Source organism: Monomorium pharaonis, chromosome 3 (assembly GCF_013373865.1).
Source record: "Monomorium pharaonis isolate MP-MQ-018 chromosome 3, ASM1337386v2, whole genome shotgun sequence".
NCBI lineage: Eukaryota > Metazoa > Arthropoda > Insecta > Hymenoptera > Formicidae > Monomorium > Monomorium pharaonis.
In genome coordinates, this window is record NC_050469.1 from 16285494 (window position 1) to 16301112 (window position 15619).

The 15619-nt window shown below is 34.1% G+C and overlaps 1 protein-coding gene across 1 annotated transcript; it reads left to right on the plus strand.

Annotated features, from left to right (window-relative positions):
- Positions 1-1953: 1953 nt before the first annotated feature.
- On the plus strand, positions 1954-3027 carry LOC118644933. The gene has a single exon (XM_036284863.1). The coding sequence runs from the start codon at positions 1954-1956 to the stop codon at positions 3025-3027; it is 1074 nt and encodes a 357-aa protein (XP_036140756.1).
- Positions 3028-15619: the final 12592 nt, after the last annotated feature.

A 15619-nucleotide genomic window follows, 5' to 3' on the forward strand; every position in this document is an offset into this window, starting at 1 on the left:
CGCGGGTTCGAGTTCGAGAATTTAACGCGTTCCCCCTACGGGACGCGCGATTACGAGTCAGCAATTAATTACTTGACTGCGACGCGACTAATTTCCGAGACTTTTCCAACCTGTCGTTGATTTCTGTTCAGGTGTGATCTGCGCCCGGCTGCCGGCGGCGGTGAGACGAGACGAGGAGCACCGACCGGTCCGCTGGTCTTCCACACGAGACGAGGCTCCGGAGTTTCTTCCGGACGAGGTACGAGACGAGATTCTCCTGTTTCCTCCAGCGGGGCCCGAGACGGAGCACGTAGCTTCTCTTTGCACCGTTCTACAAGGCACGGGAGCGATCGGAGCACACTTTCCAACCGTGAGTCGAGAGAGTTTGTAGCACGTTTTTCGAGACACGAGTCGAGAGAGTTCGGAGCACTTTTCGAGACACGAGTCGAGATAGTTCGGAGCACGTTTTCCGAAACACGAGTCGAGAGAGTTTGGAGCACTTCTCCAACACACGAGCCGAGAGAGTTCGGAGTCTGGATGTTCTCGAGACGAGGAGCGAGAGCGGATCTGTATCCCACTTCTGAGTTGTAAGTATATGAAATTTTTCTTTCTTTACGGGACGTGGTTACTTTTACCAGGAAGATCGAGGATGGACTTTTCTTTAGGATCTAGGCCGGGTTCGAGAAATCAACTGGTTTCTTTAGTAACAAGGTAAGTATATTTACTAGAGTTATACACTAGATCGCGAATATCACCGGATAGGCACAAGAGGTAAGTTTAACGTAAGTATTCTTTTCAGGTTCCAGACTCCGACTGACTTGCTCCGGATCCGCATTTTCCTCGGAGCCGGGAGCTGACAGCCGGAAGATACTCCTAACGCCATCTGTGACGCCATCTATCTCCGCTTTGGCCTCGCACGCCACCCTATTTCTCGCCGCCATCTTACGTATACTGGGTGAGTATAGACTAGTGACATTTATTCTTCTCTTACATATACTGGGTGAGTAAGAACTAGTGACATTAACTTTCAGTCTTACAATATAATCACTATATACAGGGTGATTCAAAATAACTATATGTCCTTGCATGCACATATTCTTAGTAATATTTTGAGTCAACTTTTTCTTTCGCAAAAAATTATCCAGAGCTTAGATTTCTAGATATAATAAGAAATAGTTTACGTATCCTGAATCAGATACAAGAGGTAAGCAGGGGTGGCACAACTCACCGCTGCTCGCGGGCACCACGAGCACCGCGAGGCGTCTGCTGCGCTCAATAATCGATAATCATCTCAATTATCTTTAACGATGGTATTTAGTATTTTGAATCATCCGAATATTATGTAATAAAGAAATGAATAGGTGACAGAGAGAGAGAGAGAGAGAGAGAGAGAGAGAGAGAGAGAGAGAGACTGAGAGGAGAAAGAGGGGAGAAAGAACCTGTTCGAACCTGTTTACGCACGTACCATTCCGCAATCAATTGATTGTTCTCACGATCCATCCTTCAGTTTATCGGATTAAATCTTTCTTCTTTCTTCTTACATTTTATCACTTCACTCGTTTACACAACCATACACACGCGCACACACACACACACACTCTGTTCACTCACTTGATCGAATTTATTTACACATCAAAAAAATAGTACGAAACATTTAACTATTAAACATTACTAATCACTCGGCACGTCAAAATTACTCGAAGAAAGAAACACGTATTTACTTATTTACGTATCTACAATTGATCGTTTCGCTGTACTTATACGATCTTCGCGGGGGGTCGTCCCGTGTGGGATGCTTTGATTCGCGGGTGGTGGTGTGGTAGGGAAAGAAGAAGCGTGGAAGGCATTCATTCGCGGAGGGTGGTGTGGTGGGGGCATTGACTCCCCGCGAAGATCGTATAAGTACAGCGAAACGATCAATTGTAGATCAATAATCTCTTGGTTATTAGAAGCGTTAGAGGTGAAGAAAGAAACATGGTACAATACACGAATGAAGAATACTACGATATGCTGATGGCACTTGGTGAATGCCAGGGACAGCAGTACGTCGCTGCAAGGAGATATGCAGAATTATATCCACATCGAGCAAGACATCCACCGGCTAACGTTATACTTGGAGCAGCTCAACGTTTATACGAAACTGGAACCGTCTTACCACGAAAAAGAGATTGTGGTAGACATCGCAATGAAAGAAATTTGCGAAATGTGGAGACAGTTCTTTGTGCCGTTGAACAAGAGCCCGAAATTAGTATTCGGACCATTGCCCGAGAGCACAATCTGTCTTACTCTACAATACAGAAAATCTTAAGCGAAGAAAAGTTGCACCCTTATCATTATACCCGTGTGCAACATCTACGAGAAGAAGACTATCCTCGCAGGAAGAGATTTTGTGAAAATTTTCTGAGAAGAGTAAACGAGGATCCGGAATTTCCTTCTCGTGTGATGTTTAGCGACGAGTCGCTATTCACACAAGAGGGACATTTTAATTCTCACAACATGCATATTTGGAACGACGAGAATCCGCACGTCACTCGACTCAGAAATTTTCAAGTACAATGGAAATTGAACGTCTGGGCAGGAATTATGGGTACAAACATACTGGGCCCAGTTATTCTGCCAGATATTATAAATGGCGCATCGTACAAACAATTTTTGGAAGAAAATCTTCCAGATTTTTTGGAAGAAATTCCATTAGCAGACAGGAATAGAATTATATTCCAACAAGACGGTGCTGGACCCCACAATGCCAGAGTCGTCACAAATTATTTAAATGAGCAATTTCCAGGACGCTGGATGGGCCGATATGGTCCAATACCTTGGCCTGCAAAATCCCCCGATCTTAATCCCTTGGATTTTTTTTTCTGGGGCTATTGCAAAGAAATTATTTACAGAAGACTTTCTGAAAACATCGAAGACTTGAAAGACAAACTCCATCATGCCGTTTGGGCCATCGATAATGATATTTTGGAAAAAATGCAAAGAAATTTGCTAAGGCGCATGAGAGCTTGTGTTACAATGAACGGTGGTCATTTTGAACACCTGTTATGAAGAAAGAAGAAAGAAAAAAAGCTCTTGAAAAATTTAATTAATTAATTAATCTGCCCTTTTCAGGGCAATCGAATATTTATTGCGGGGAATTTTCTCTCAAAGTTCGCATTTTAAAAAATAAATAAAATAATTACATTTTCATACAAATAATTTAGCATTTCATACAAGATTAATAAATAATAAACAAATTGTGCACGGAAAAAAGAATAATTTTATTCCAGCATCTAATAATTCAGCTGAATACAGATTTAAAATTAATTTTTTATCATCTAAATAATTACGTAGAATATTTAAATTGATTGCTAGAATGTAAAATTTTTTGCTCTCCATGTCTCCGTGTATGCATTTCCAACATATTCTTCACCAAATTATAATAGTAAATCAAATATTAATCAATATTTTTATTTTTAAATTGCCGCGTTCCCAGACACATATTCGACAGTGTTACCACACAATAACCAATAAAGTCAGTTGTTTGCTTGCTTAGCTGAGCTCGATGTCAGCTGACATCGAGTAACTAGTAAACACGTGTTGTGTGTTCGTCGAGTAAATACGTGTTTCTTTCTTCGAGTAATTTTGACGTGCCGAGTGATTAGTAATGTTTAATAGTTAAATGTTTCGTACTATTTTTTTGATGTGTAAATAAATTCGATCAAGTGAGTGAACAGAGTGTGTGTGTGTGTGTGCGCGTGTGTATGGCTGTGTAAACGAGTGAAGTGATAAAATGTAAGAAGAAAGAAGAAAGATTTAATCCGATAAACTGAAGGATGGATCGTGAGAACAATCAATTGATTGCGGAATGGTACGTGCGTAAACAGGTTCAAACAGGTTCTTTCTCCCCTCTTTCTCCTCTCAGTCTCTCTCTCTCTCACTCTCTCTCTCTCTCTCTCTCTCTCTCTCACTCTTTCTCTCTCTCTCTCTCTCTCTCTCTCTGTCACCTATTCATTTCTTTATTACATAATATTCGGATGATTCAAAATACTAAATACCATCGTTAAAGATAATTGAGATGATTATCGATTATTGAGCGCAGCAGACGCCTCGCGGTGCTCGTGGTGCCCGCGAGCAGCGATGAGTTGTGCCACCCCTGCTTACCTCTTGTATCTGATTCAGGATACGTAAACTATTTCTTATTATATCTAGAAATCTAAGCTCTGGATAATTTTTTGCGAAAGAAAAAGTTGACTCAGAATATTACTAAGAATATGTGTATGCAAGGACATATAGTTATTTTGAATCACCCTGTATAATGTAAATATAATTTTCATACAATCGAAATGACGCCGCAATAGTAATAGAAATATCAAAAATAGTAATAGAATTATAAAAAAACGAACAAATGGGCCTCTAAAGCCCGGGTCAGTCAATTGTGTAAGTTAAACTTATTCAAAGTCCTACAAGCGCAATTTATTGATGAAAATTCAAACTAAATATTCCATTCTATCAATTTTGTATTTGACTTCACTAATTCACTTTCCATTTGTTGAAATTTAAGTAAAGAAAAAAATATTTTAATAAAAACGAACAAAAGGGCCTCTGAGGCCCGGGTCAGTCAAGCGAGGGTTAAGTTGAATTTGATCAAAAGTTTTATCTTGGATTTGTGATTTCTTCCTTAAAATAAAATATAACTTAGTCTATGTTACATTAAATAACATTTTAGTGACAAAACATAATTATCTTTTTAAAAAAAGGTAAAAAAGGTGTGAGCTTTAAGGAAAAACACAAATTCAAGATAATTGTTTTGATCAAATTCAACTTAGGCCTAGCTCTAAAACATGCTCTAAAGGAAAATTTTATTTAAAAATTTATAGTATTATATCCGTTATATAAACTTTAGCTTCTTACAAGGGAACCTCGCGAACTCGAAAATTCAGATTTTAATGAAACTTGGCATAAATGTAGAGGGGGTAAATACATGAATTTAGAAATTTTTAGTTGGTGCCTAAAAACGGTTTGAAGGTGTGAAACCATCCTTCAAAGTTGAGACGATTTTTGCGGTTTTTCGATATATCTCGTAAATTAAACAAAATATTAAAAAATGTTTCATACGAAAGTTTTACAGTATAAATACCTTTATTTAACTATGCTATTTATTAAAAAAAAATTTTTTTTATTAAAAAAAATTTTTTTTTTTGAAAAATAAATAGCATAGTTAAATGGAGGTATTTATGCTATAAAACTTTTGTATGAAACATTTTTAAATATTTTGTTTAATTTACGAGATATATCGAAAAACCGCAAAAATGTCTCAACTTTGAAGGGTGGTTTTACCCCTTCAAACGGTTTTTGGGCACCAACTAAAAATTTCTAAATTCATGTATTCACCCCTTCTACATTTATGCCAAGTTTCATTAAAATCAGAATTTACAAGTTCGCAAGGTTCCTTTGTTAGTAAAATCTTTCTCAAAGAGAAAATTTTAGAGTGTAACCTTAAGTGGTCTATAAACCTAAGTAGTTTATAAAAAAATACAAAATGCGTGATATCCAAGCAAAATTACCTTTTAAAAAAGGTAAAAGAAGGCGCCAAGTGTGTGGTTTTCCTTTAACGAAAAATATACACAGTTCAAGATAAAACTTTTAATCAACTTTAACCTAAGTGATATATGGAATAGAAAAAAATAATTTACTTATGTATTAAATAAGATATTTTTCATTAAATTCAATCTAAGTGATACATGCATTAAATTCAATTTAAGTGATCTATAAACACTACAAAATGCGTGATATCCCAACAAAATTACCTTTTTAAAAAGGGTAAAAAAAAGGCGCCAAGTGTTTGGTTTTTCCTTTAAGCAAAAAAATTATTGGATGGTTCAACCTAAGTAATATATAGAAAAAAATCACAAATTCAAGATAAAACTTTTAATCAAATTCAACCTAAGTGGTATATACTTTTGGATGGTTCAACCTAAGTATTATATACTAAGTTTGTCAAATGCAACTTAAGTAATATATATTAACAATAAGTGTGTCTTTAACTTAAGTAATATATATTTTTACAAAAATGATATGTAAATATTTTACGCCAATTAAGAGTGAACACTACAAAATTAGTGTTAAGTTTTTTCTCTACAAAAATAATGATATGAAGAAATATGCGCAAATCTATATAAAAATAGATATTTGTTCTTTGGCTGGCATTCATAGTTTGATTTTTCATTAAGCTCGTATCAGACTAGAGATTGATATTGGAATTGAATTGAAATGTAATTAATTAAGAACAAAACCATCTTAATTACATAATACCTGACGTATTGCACGATATGAAGCATAAATGCATATATATAACTGTGTGTGTGTGCGTAAGGTAAACGCGATCGCACGGAGAATGCCGGGATCCGTCCCGATTGAGACGCGAAGTGAGTGGTGAGGAATGCGGTAGGTAGGTTCATGGGGGGGGGGGCGTAGGTGGTGATAGGAAGAAAAGAGGAGGCGATGATGTCACTCGCACTTAATAATTTATTAACATGGACGTTCAGAGCGAGGGGCGCGCCGTATCTCTTTACAATTTTACGGAGAATTTTATCTTTAAATGTCCTGTTATTACGCTGCCTGTAGTCGACGCAGAGATCTTGAAAAGCCTCTAGATCGAAGCTCTCGCGAACCCGGAAATCTTGCGCGCGATCCTACGGAGATTTTGTGCACGAGGCAGAGGACGTTCGCGGGAGAGATACGGGCACCCGAGCATAGACGTAATGCATTCACACATTCACACGGATACACGAACTTAAGAATTACTTGACAGTAGCTGCCGAAATAGGGATTACGAGTTAATCAACGTTGGTTGACAGAAGAAATAAGTTAATCGCACTATCACGTCGCGAGTACTAAGGGATGGAATGGAAGTGAATCCCCGCAGCTAAGATCGGCGGATAACGAGAGAGATCTGCGGGGCGATCTAATGTCGGTGCTTCGCTGCGAGAGACTGATTATGTTTTTTCGTCTTAGGACAATCGCGATTGCGGAGGAGAAAGAGGGGCGGCAAGAGAACTGATTTCGAGCCTTATTTGGGCATCGATTTGACATGCCCTTTTTTGGGCATGTTTTGCATAGTTACCACGATGCGAGAAAACGAAAGAAGTGCGCGTGATGAGCTAGTGACAGCGCTGTGACTAGGTGCATCGAATGGACGAACTACAACGAGCACGATGGCGGTCAGCAGCTTTCACTACTTGCGGATAAAACAGAGCAAACAAAAAATGCTGAAATTCTAATAAAATTGTTCTAGTCTCAAACAATAACAAAAGTAACATATATGCGTACGTGCGTACGTACATTTTTATTATTACAAATGCGAATATAGATTGATATAAAGCAAAATATACTTTTAATATTGAAAAATACAAATATAATAGAACAAAATATCAAAAGAAAAGTATAAAATATAAACTGCAATAACTATTTGCATAATAATGTTACTTACACTATATGCACATAGCACAATTTGATAATAAAAATAATATAATATAATTTAAATTAATAAGTTTGAAATATTACTTAAAAAATATTATGAAGAAAAAATAAAAGAAAGAATAAAAGAAAATGGAAGAGGTTGAAATAATTGTTACAAACATAATTTTATACAATAAAAATTTTTATTAGGCAGAAGTAAAAGAATATCAATATTTGTTGCATGAGTAAGGAAAACTGCTAAAATCTTTGTTACCAATGTTATTAATCTAGAAACACATCCTTTTTAAAGAAATTAATACAGAATTTGTTTAAATATGTCTTCTATTTATAGCACATATGTATTACAAAGATGTTCGTGGAAAAAACGTGTTATACAAAGCGATTTTCTACACCAAGAATAAGTTATTATGGCTATTTCGTTACAAAGATCGCATTTTACTTCAGAATTCTTTTTAGTACAAAAGTCTACTGGTGTTTTAAATTCTATCGGTATAGTCTGCAGGTATTAATCGTATACATTCTGTACGTATCCACTTTTAGTCTACGCATATTTAAATATATTTTGAAATCTGGGCGATGTATTTGGGGATCGCTGCCGTACTCCTCGGGATCAGGTTTCGTAAAAGATAACGCCGATAGTGGTTTTAAACACAATATATATTCTTTTAACCGAATTACACTAACTTGTTACTGAATAAACCCGTGACAAGGTACAATATCGTGCAACATACGTTCGTCGTTGAATAATGTGCAAGTAAGCCCGCTCGTTGTCTATATATCGATGTTTATATACACCACCGATTTTTGGTGTATAACCGGGGAGGGTACTTCCGCGGTCACTAGCCTTCGGTCAGTGTACTTGCTTAGCCAGCAATTGCTGGCTACGCAGATTCTACCCCAAAATCAGAAGATTTTGGCTGTTGTTTATTAAGCAACCGGGTGCATTGCCCGGTGCGACGCCCGGTATGTAGGCCGGGGGATGCTCACGCACGAGGTGTCACTTGACATCTTTTATCGCTTGCGACATTTCTTGTGTGAGTGCATCACACTCACAACATAATGTACAGAAGATAATTGAAGCCAATTTCCAAATAGAAGATTATGCACTCGACCAAACTAACCATAATCACAACCAATAGTATCAAATACTTCAGATAATCGCAAATGTATATATTGGGGATAGGAATAAGTTTTAATCGTTTTTTTATGTAGAAAAAAACAGTTTGAATATAAAAATATTAAATAATTTTATTCAAAATTTATCTGAAGCGACAATTTTCGCTCATCTTTCGGGCAATAAACGGATTCCTCGAGTGAAGAATTTTATTTCTTTCGAGGCGATCCAGTCATCGACCCATTTTTTGATGCTGTCATACGAGGTAAAGCCCTTTCTAGTAAGTGCTGATTGCATCGACCGGAATAAATGATAATCTGAAGGGGCAATATCCGGTGAATACGGCGGGTAGGGTAGGACCTCCCATTTCACCCTTTCTAGGTATGTCCGGATGCGTTGACCAACATGTGGCGTTGTCGTGCTACAAAATCAGCTTCTCGTATTTATCGCGCCATTCCGGCCGTTTTTCTTCAATAGCTTATTTCAAACGAATTAGTTGAAGTCGGTAACGTTGGGAATTGATAGTTTCTGGCGGTTTCAGTAGCTCAGAGTAGACTACACCTCGCATGTCCCACCAGATACAGAGAATGACCTTTGACCCGTGAATATTGCGTTTTGGCGTTGATGGACCTGGTTTGCCTGGCTTCACCCATACTAGTTTGCGTTTAGGACTGTCGTAGTAAATCCATTTTTCATCACCAGTAATGATCCGATGCAAAAAAACCCTTTCTTTTAATAGTGGAAAAGAACTTCCCGCAAATGCTGCTTTTTTGGAACAAATTCCGACATTTTTGATGTGATATAAATACTTGTTTACACTTTAAACAAAAGTCTTATACTGCGTTTGATAGCTCACATACACACCTTTCAAATCCATGCATCAAAAGGTTAGAAAAGATGCAAGCAATACTATTAATGTCATCTATGGGAAAACGATTAAAATTTATTCCCATCTCCAATACAATAAAATCAAATTAGATATCATTGATACCTTATCAATTATAAAAAGAACATCTTTGAGGTCTGCTTGTAAAACTTTTAACACGTGATCAGCTAATTGTTTATACTTAGGAGTAGAACCATGTTCAACGGATAATTGAAGTAATCTATGTACTGTCAAACCATTTATATTAAATGCTGCTATACCAGTGGGCGTTGCTATTGCAGTATCCTTATTAAGATTTTGTTTTATCCAACTCCAGTGAACACATTTTATAGCGGCAATGTAACATGGAAGTTACATGTAATTTAACATTGTTATTCTTGTGATATGTAGGTGCTATATGACATGAAAATAACCTGTTACGTAATATTTGTTATACGCAAGTGATATAGCTGTTATACATCGTTTTGGCGTTACAGTTATTCAACAAAAATTGTATAATCGTAACATAACACGTTCGTATCAATGTTATTACGGAACAATGCGTCGTAGTTGACTCAGAAATCAGACAACATTATAATATCCTGAATGACAGATCTATTTGATAATAAAAAAAATTATTATAAAGATAATGTTTTTAAAAATAACGGTTTGTCTACAGTTACTGCGCACAAAAAATGCACAAAATCTAAAATCATCATGTGCTGAACAAAAACAGAATAATAAATGTATACTATTCAATTTTTCTTAGAATTACGATCTATATAATTAACCATCTAATTAATCATTTGAACGCTTCAAAGATTAGTGCTAAATAGATCGCAATTTCCATCAAATTATTAAAGTTATGGAAAAAGATAAATTTAACAATGAAATTAATAAGTAAATAAATTAATGCTATTTATTTTTAATATGGTCTGCAAAATTTAATTGTTTTTATAAAAAATAATATAGTTGCGTCAGTTTATAACATATAGGTATATGTAGACAATAACAAGTACCCATATCGATGAGTCAAATTGGCGTAGCAGGTAGAGTACAAGGTTCGTCATCCTAAGATCCCGGGTTCAAACCTAGCAGCGGCAAGTAAAAATAAAATAAAAAATAACATAATTTAAATTTAATTAATTAATAAAAATTTATCCTAAATTTAGTATGTGCTGTTGATAAAAATAATTTTAAAAAATGAAATTTTTATTTTATTTTATTTTTCTTTGTAACTATTGTCTAACGGTTAGATAACATGTAATTATAACATGTTATATTGCTGAGTCGGAAATTGTAACTTACATGTAAGTTACGTGTAATTTCAGAGTAACGTAACCTGTTATATTCCGTTACATTGCTGTTACACTGCTACTATATTACTGTGTTCACTGGGGCATTTAATAGTTTTAATCAAGAAACTTTTACCACTTCCTTCTTCTCCACTAACGTATAGTCGTAATAACGATTTTTTATCTGACACGGTATTAATGACTCTATCAAATACTTTTTTTTATCTGCATTCAATTTTGAAATCATTTTAAGGAGATGCTAAAATTGTCCTGTTTTACCAACAATTTAATTTCTCACTAATCTTTTAATTGCGTTTACAGAATGAAAAATCCTTCTCCAGAATTAAAATATAAACGATAACAATTCTGTATTGTAACGATTTTGTAGGAAAAACGACAAAAAATTATAAAATTGTCGGCTTCTGGCGCCGACTCGTAACAAAATATGCCTGATATAAAAATTTTAGACCTTGTACGTATAAATCAAGCCTGCAGGCAAGAAAAGTGAACATTTACGAATAATATTACGCTTTTAGATTGAGCGTAGGTGTTCTAATAAAAAAGATTACTGTGTAACAAAATTTCATGTCTGAAAATTTTGTGTGCCTGCCTGAAATGCATATATATAGCATATATATTGATTGACGGATGTTCGGATAGATGTCGCTACTTTAGTTCAGCACTTTCTCGCTTCTTTTTACCATCGAACTGTACGCTCGCACCCACATACACACACACACGCGCGCGCGCGCGCACACACTCACATATACGTACAGGGTGCTTCCGCGACCTACACATCATTAAGTCGGGTTGCCTATCGGGAGGCGTATACTTTACCGGTAAGATAATACCGGCAGGATAAGATTAAATCGCAAGTCTAGCGGGGAATGAGGCAAAAGAAATTGAATTTAACATTCTGTTACAATGTATAATTAATAATATGATAAAAATCTATATTTAATGATACAAATATCTGACTTAACCTAATATAAATAAAATTTAATAAATATTTAAAATTATAATTATAAATATTTATAATTATAAAACTTTTTTTTTAATATACCTATATAATAAATATTTGCTGTAACCACAATTTTTTAACGCAATTTTGCACATAAAAGTGTCTTTTGCTTAATTATAAAGAGAGTAATCTCTGACAATAAGTTACGATTTTTATTTTTTTAAATTTATTTTCCAAAAATTAATACTTTAATTCGTAAGAAGGCAAATAAGTCTTGGTTCTTTTGTAGAACATGATTAGACCTGCTGGATTTAAAAGATTGTCCACTTGTTTTTATAAAAAAAAAGTTTCACAGAGATAATAAAAGAAACCGTAGTCTGGATGTCACTCGAAAATTTTGGAGCGCAAAATGCTGTCACTATGTTTGATTTTTTCTATTCGATATAGATAAGGATCATGTTTGTTAACTGCATTTGACTTTTAATAGACACTATAAGTTGTTTATTCAATTGTTTGTCCCTGCACTCCTTGCACTTCTCGCGTCGTAGCCTCTCGATCGTTTCTGTTTGACAGACATTAGCGTGAGTCACAGAGGTTAAAACGCGTTAAAATTTAAAATATATCATAATGGAACCGGAACAAAATCATTATTCGTTTAGAGAATTAACAGACATGATTCTGATTTACGGCGAGTGTCGAAAAAATCAAAGGCAAGCAGCTGCACTTTACGTCCAAAAGTTTCCGGATAGACGACACCCAGACCACGGTTTTTTTCATCGTCTTCATCAACGATTAGAAACAAATTTACAAATCAATTTTACAAATCAAGCAAGCCGATCCATGTTCCACAAAGAAACCAAGGGGCAATTGAAGCTGTTTAACAAGCTCTTGAGGCAAATCCTCATACAAGCACAAGAGCAATTGCCACAGATTTAAATATGCATCATGTTACGGTGCATAAAATAATCAAACATTCGCTGCGTTTGCATCCATTCAAACAACATACAACACACAAACTTAAACCTGGTGATATGCAACGACGTTTAAATTTTTGTGAATGGATTATTGATCACGTAAGTTTAAATTTTCTATTTTTTTATTATTCTATAAGACCAGACATATTATACTAGATACGTTGTTACCATTTATCGACTTGCATCGTCAATTTTATACTAAATTATTCAGTTTTTACAGGTAGATTTCAATGATGCTGGAAATGATATCTTTTTAAAAAATATTTTTTGGAGTGATGAAGCAGTTTTCGGAAGTGATGGATGCATAAATCGTCATAATGAACATCACTATGCACAGCACAATCCACACTGTATTAAAAAAACAAATATTCAAGGCAGGTAGACTCTAAATGTGTGGCTTGGAGTCATAGGAAATCACGTCATTGGCCCTGAATTTATCGATGGAAATGTGGATGCACAATATTATTCACAATTTCTTCTCTACCGGCTTGATGAGCTTTTGGAAGATGTTCCACTAGCTAATAGGCTAGATATGATCTTTCAACAAAATGGATCCCGCCCATACATCTCTTTTGGCGAGAAGAGTATTAAATCAAAAATTTCCTAGGAGATGGATCGGACTTCATGGTCCTCAGGAATGGTCACCACGTTCTCCGGATCTTACGCCTATGGACTTTTTTGTGTGGGGCTTTTTAAAAAATAAAATATATCAAACTCTACCAATAAATAAAGAGGCTTTAAAAAATAGAATACGCAACGCATGTGCAGAAATCACTCCTGCCATGCTGGATAGAGTGAGAGAAAATTTTATGCGCAGGGTCGCGTTATGTTTAGAAGAAGATGGTGGTTACATTGAGCATTTATTATAAGCTTATTATTATATTTTAATATAAAAAATGTTAACCTTGTTTTGTGTTTAAATTAAATTGTATTATTTGTTCAACGTTTATTAATTTTATTATTATGTTATTATTAATATTTATATCATTAAACATATTTTTATCTGTATTATTGAATTATACTTGAAGAAGTGATTACATTAAACATTTACTATAAGCATATTTTTAAATAAAAAATATTTAACTTTGTTTTATGAATTTGTTGTATTATTTGTTCAATGGTTTAATGTTTATTAATTTTATTATTACGGTATTATTAATATTTGTATTATTAAACATATCTATACTATTAAACTATTATCTTTCATCTATATTATTGAATTATATTTGAGTAAAAACCGACCCCCCCCCCCTTGCTTCACCATCGGACTTGCAATCTGAGGTTTTCTACGGAAAATGATTCCTACGAAAAATTTTTGCGTACGAAAGTGATGCTGCGCGTTCACTGATAGTAACAACTAAAAGGTATGTATCAATTAGTAAAAATTATAGCGCCTCTTTCGTATGCGAAAATTTTTCATATAAATTCGAAAATAGAACTCATATTGCAAGTCCGACGGTGAGTGAAACAAGGGGAATCGGATTTTACTTAGGAATAGTTTATATAATATAAATAAAAAATATGTTTAATAGTATAAATATGTTTAATAATACAAATATTAATAATGTAATAATTAAATTTATAAACATTAAACAATTAAAATTAATAAACATTAAACAAATGACAACAAATTTATAAAACAAAGTTAAATATCTTTTATTTAAAAATATGCTTATAATAAATGTTTAATGTAACCCACTTCTTCTAAATATAATACAATTATGTGCATAAAATTTTCTCTCATTTTATTCAATGTGCAGGAGTAATTTCTGCACATCTTAGAAATTTCATTTTTTTAGAACTTTCTAATTTTTTAGCAATGTTTTATATACTTTATTTTTTAAGAAGTCCCACAAAAAGTTCATAGGTATGAATTCCAAAAAATAACGAGCACTTCTGAAGACCATGCAGTTCGATCTCCCACTCTAATAAAATTTTTTAATTAAAATGATTCTAGCCAAAAACGAAGGGCGGGATATCCATTCTGTTGAAATATCATTTCTAGTTTATTCGCAAGTGGCACGTCTTCAAAAAGTTTATTGAAACGATGGAAAAGAAATTCTGAATAATGAACATGCATCCACATTTTCTTGAACAAATTCGAAGTCGATAATGTGAAACGCTTCTAGCCACGTATTCATAGTCCATCGGTCTTAAATATTTTTTATATGGATTGCGTATATAGTAACGCAATATGTCAGATTATGCAGCTATTGATTCTAAAAAATACTTTGTCAGAGAATGTTTTTCAAAACTAAATAAATTTTTGGTATCACTAAAATCCATCTGTATAAATTGAATAATTTAATATAAAATTAATGACGCAAGAAGATAGCCGACAATATATTGTAATAAAATATTAGAAAACAAACTTACGTGTTCAATAAACCATTCACAAAAATTTAAGCATTGTGACATATTGTCAGGTATAAATTTTTGTTGTTTAAATGGATGCAAACCTATAAAATATTGTAAAAATGTAAAATTGTTTTACACTTAAAAGAAATTGGTTACATGTCAAACATTTATTATATAAGCGTTTCAAGATAAAAAATATTTTTTGTTTAAATATATTGATCAAATTTTATTAGATTAGATTGGATATTATTATTTAATTAGTAAATATATATTCCATATTATATTATTGAATTTTACACTATAACAAGTTATAAAATTCAATTTCTTTTGCCTCATTCCACGCTGGACTTGCGATTTAATCTTATCCTGCCGGTATTACCTTACCGGTAAAGCATGCCCCTTCCGATAGGCAACCCGACTTAATGATGTGTAGGTCGCGGAAGCACCCTGTACATATACACACAAAGCAGGCAGATATGCACGATACAATACAAAATATTTTTTTTAATAGTACAAATCTATTTTTTATTTTTATTACATATATTGATAGTATATTTTTCACATATTACTACATGATTTCTAATATTTTATAAGTATTCTAAATCTTTTTAA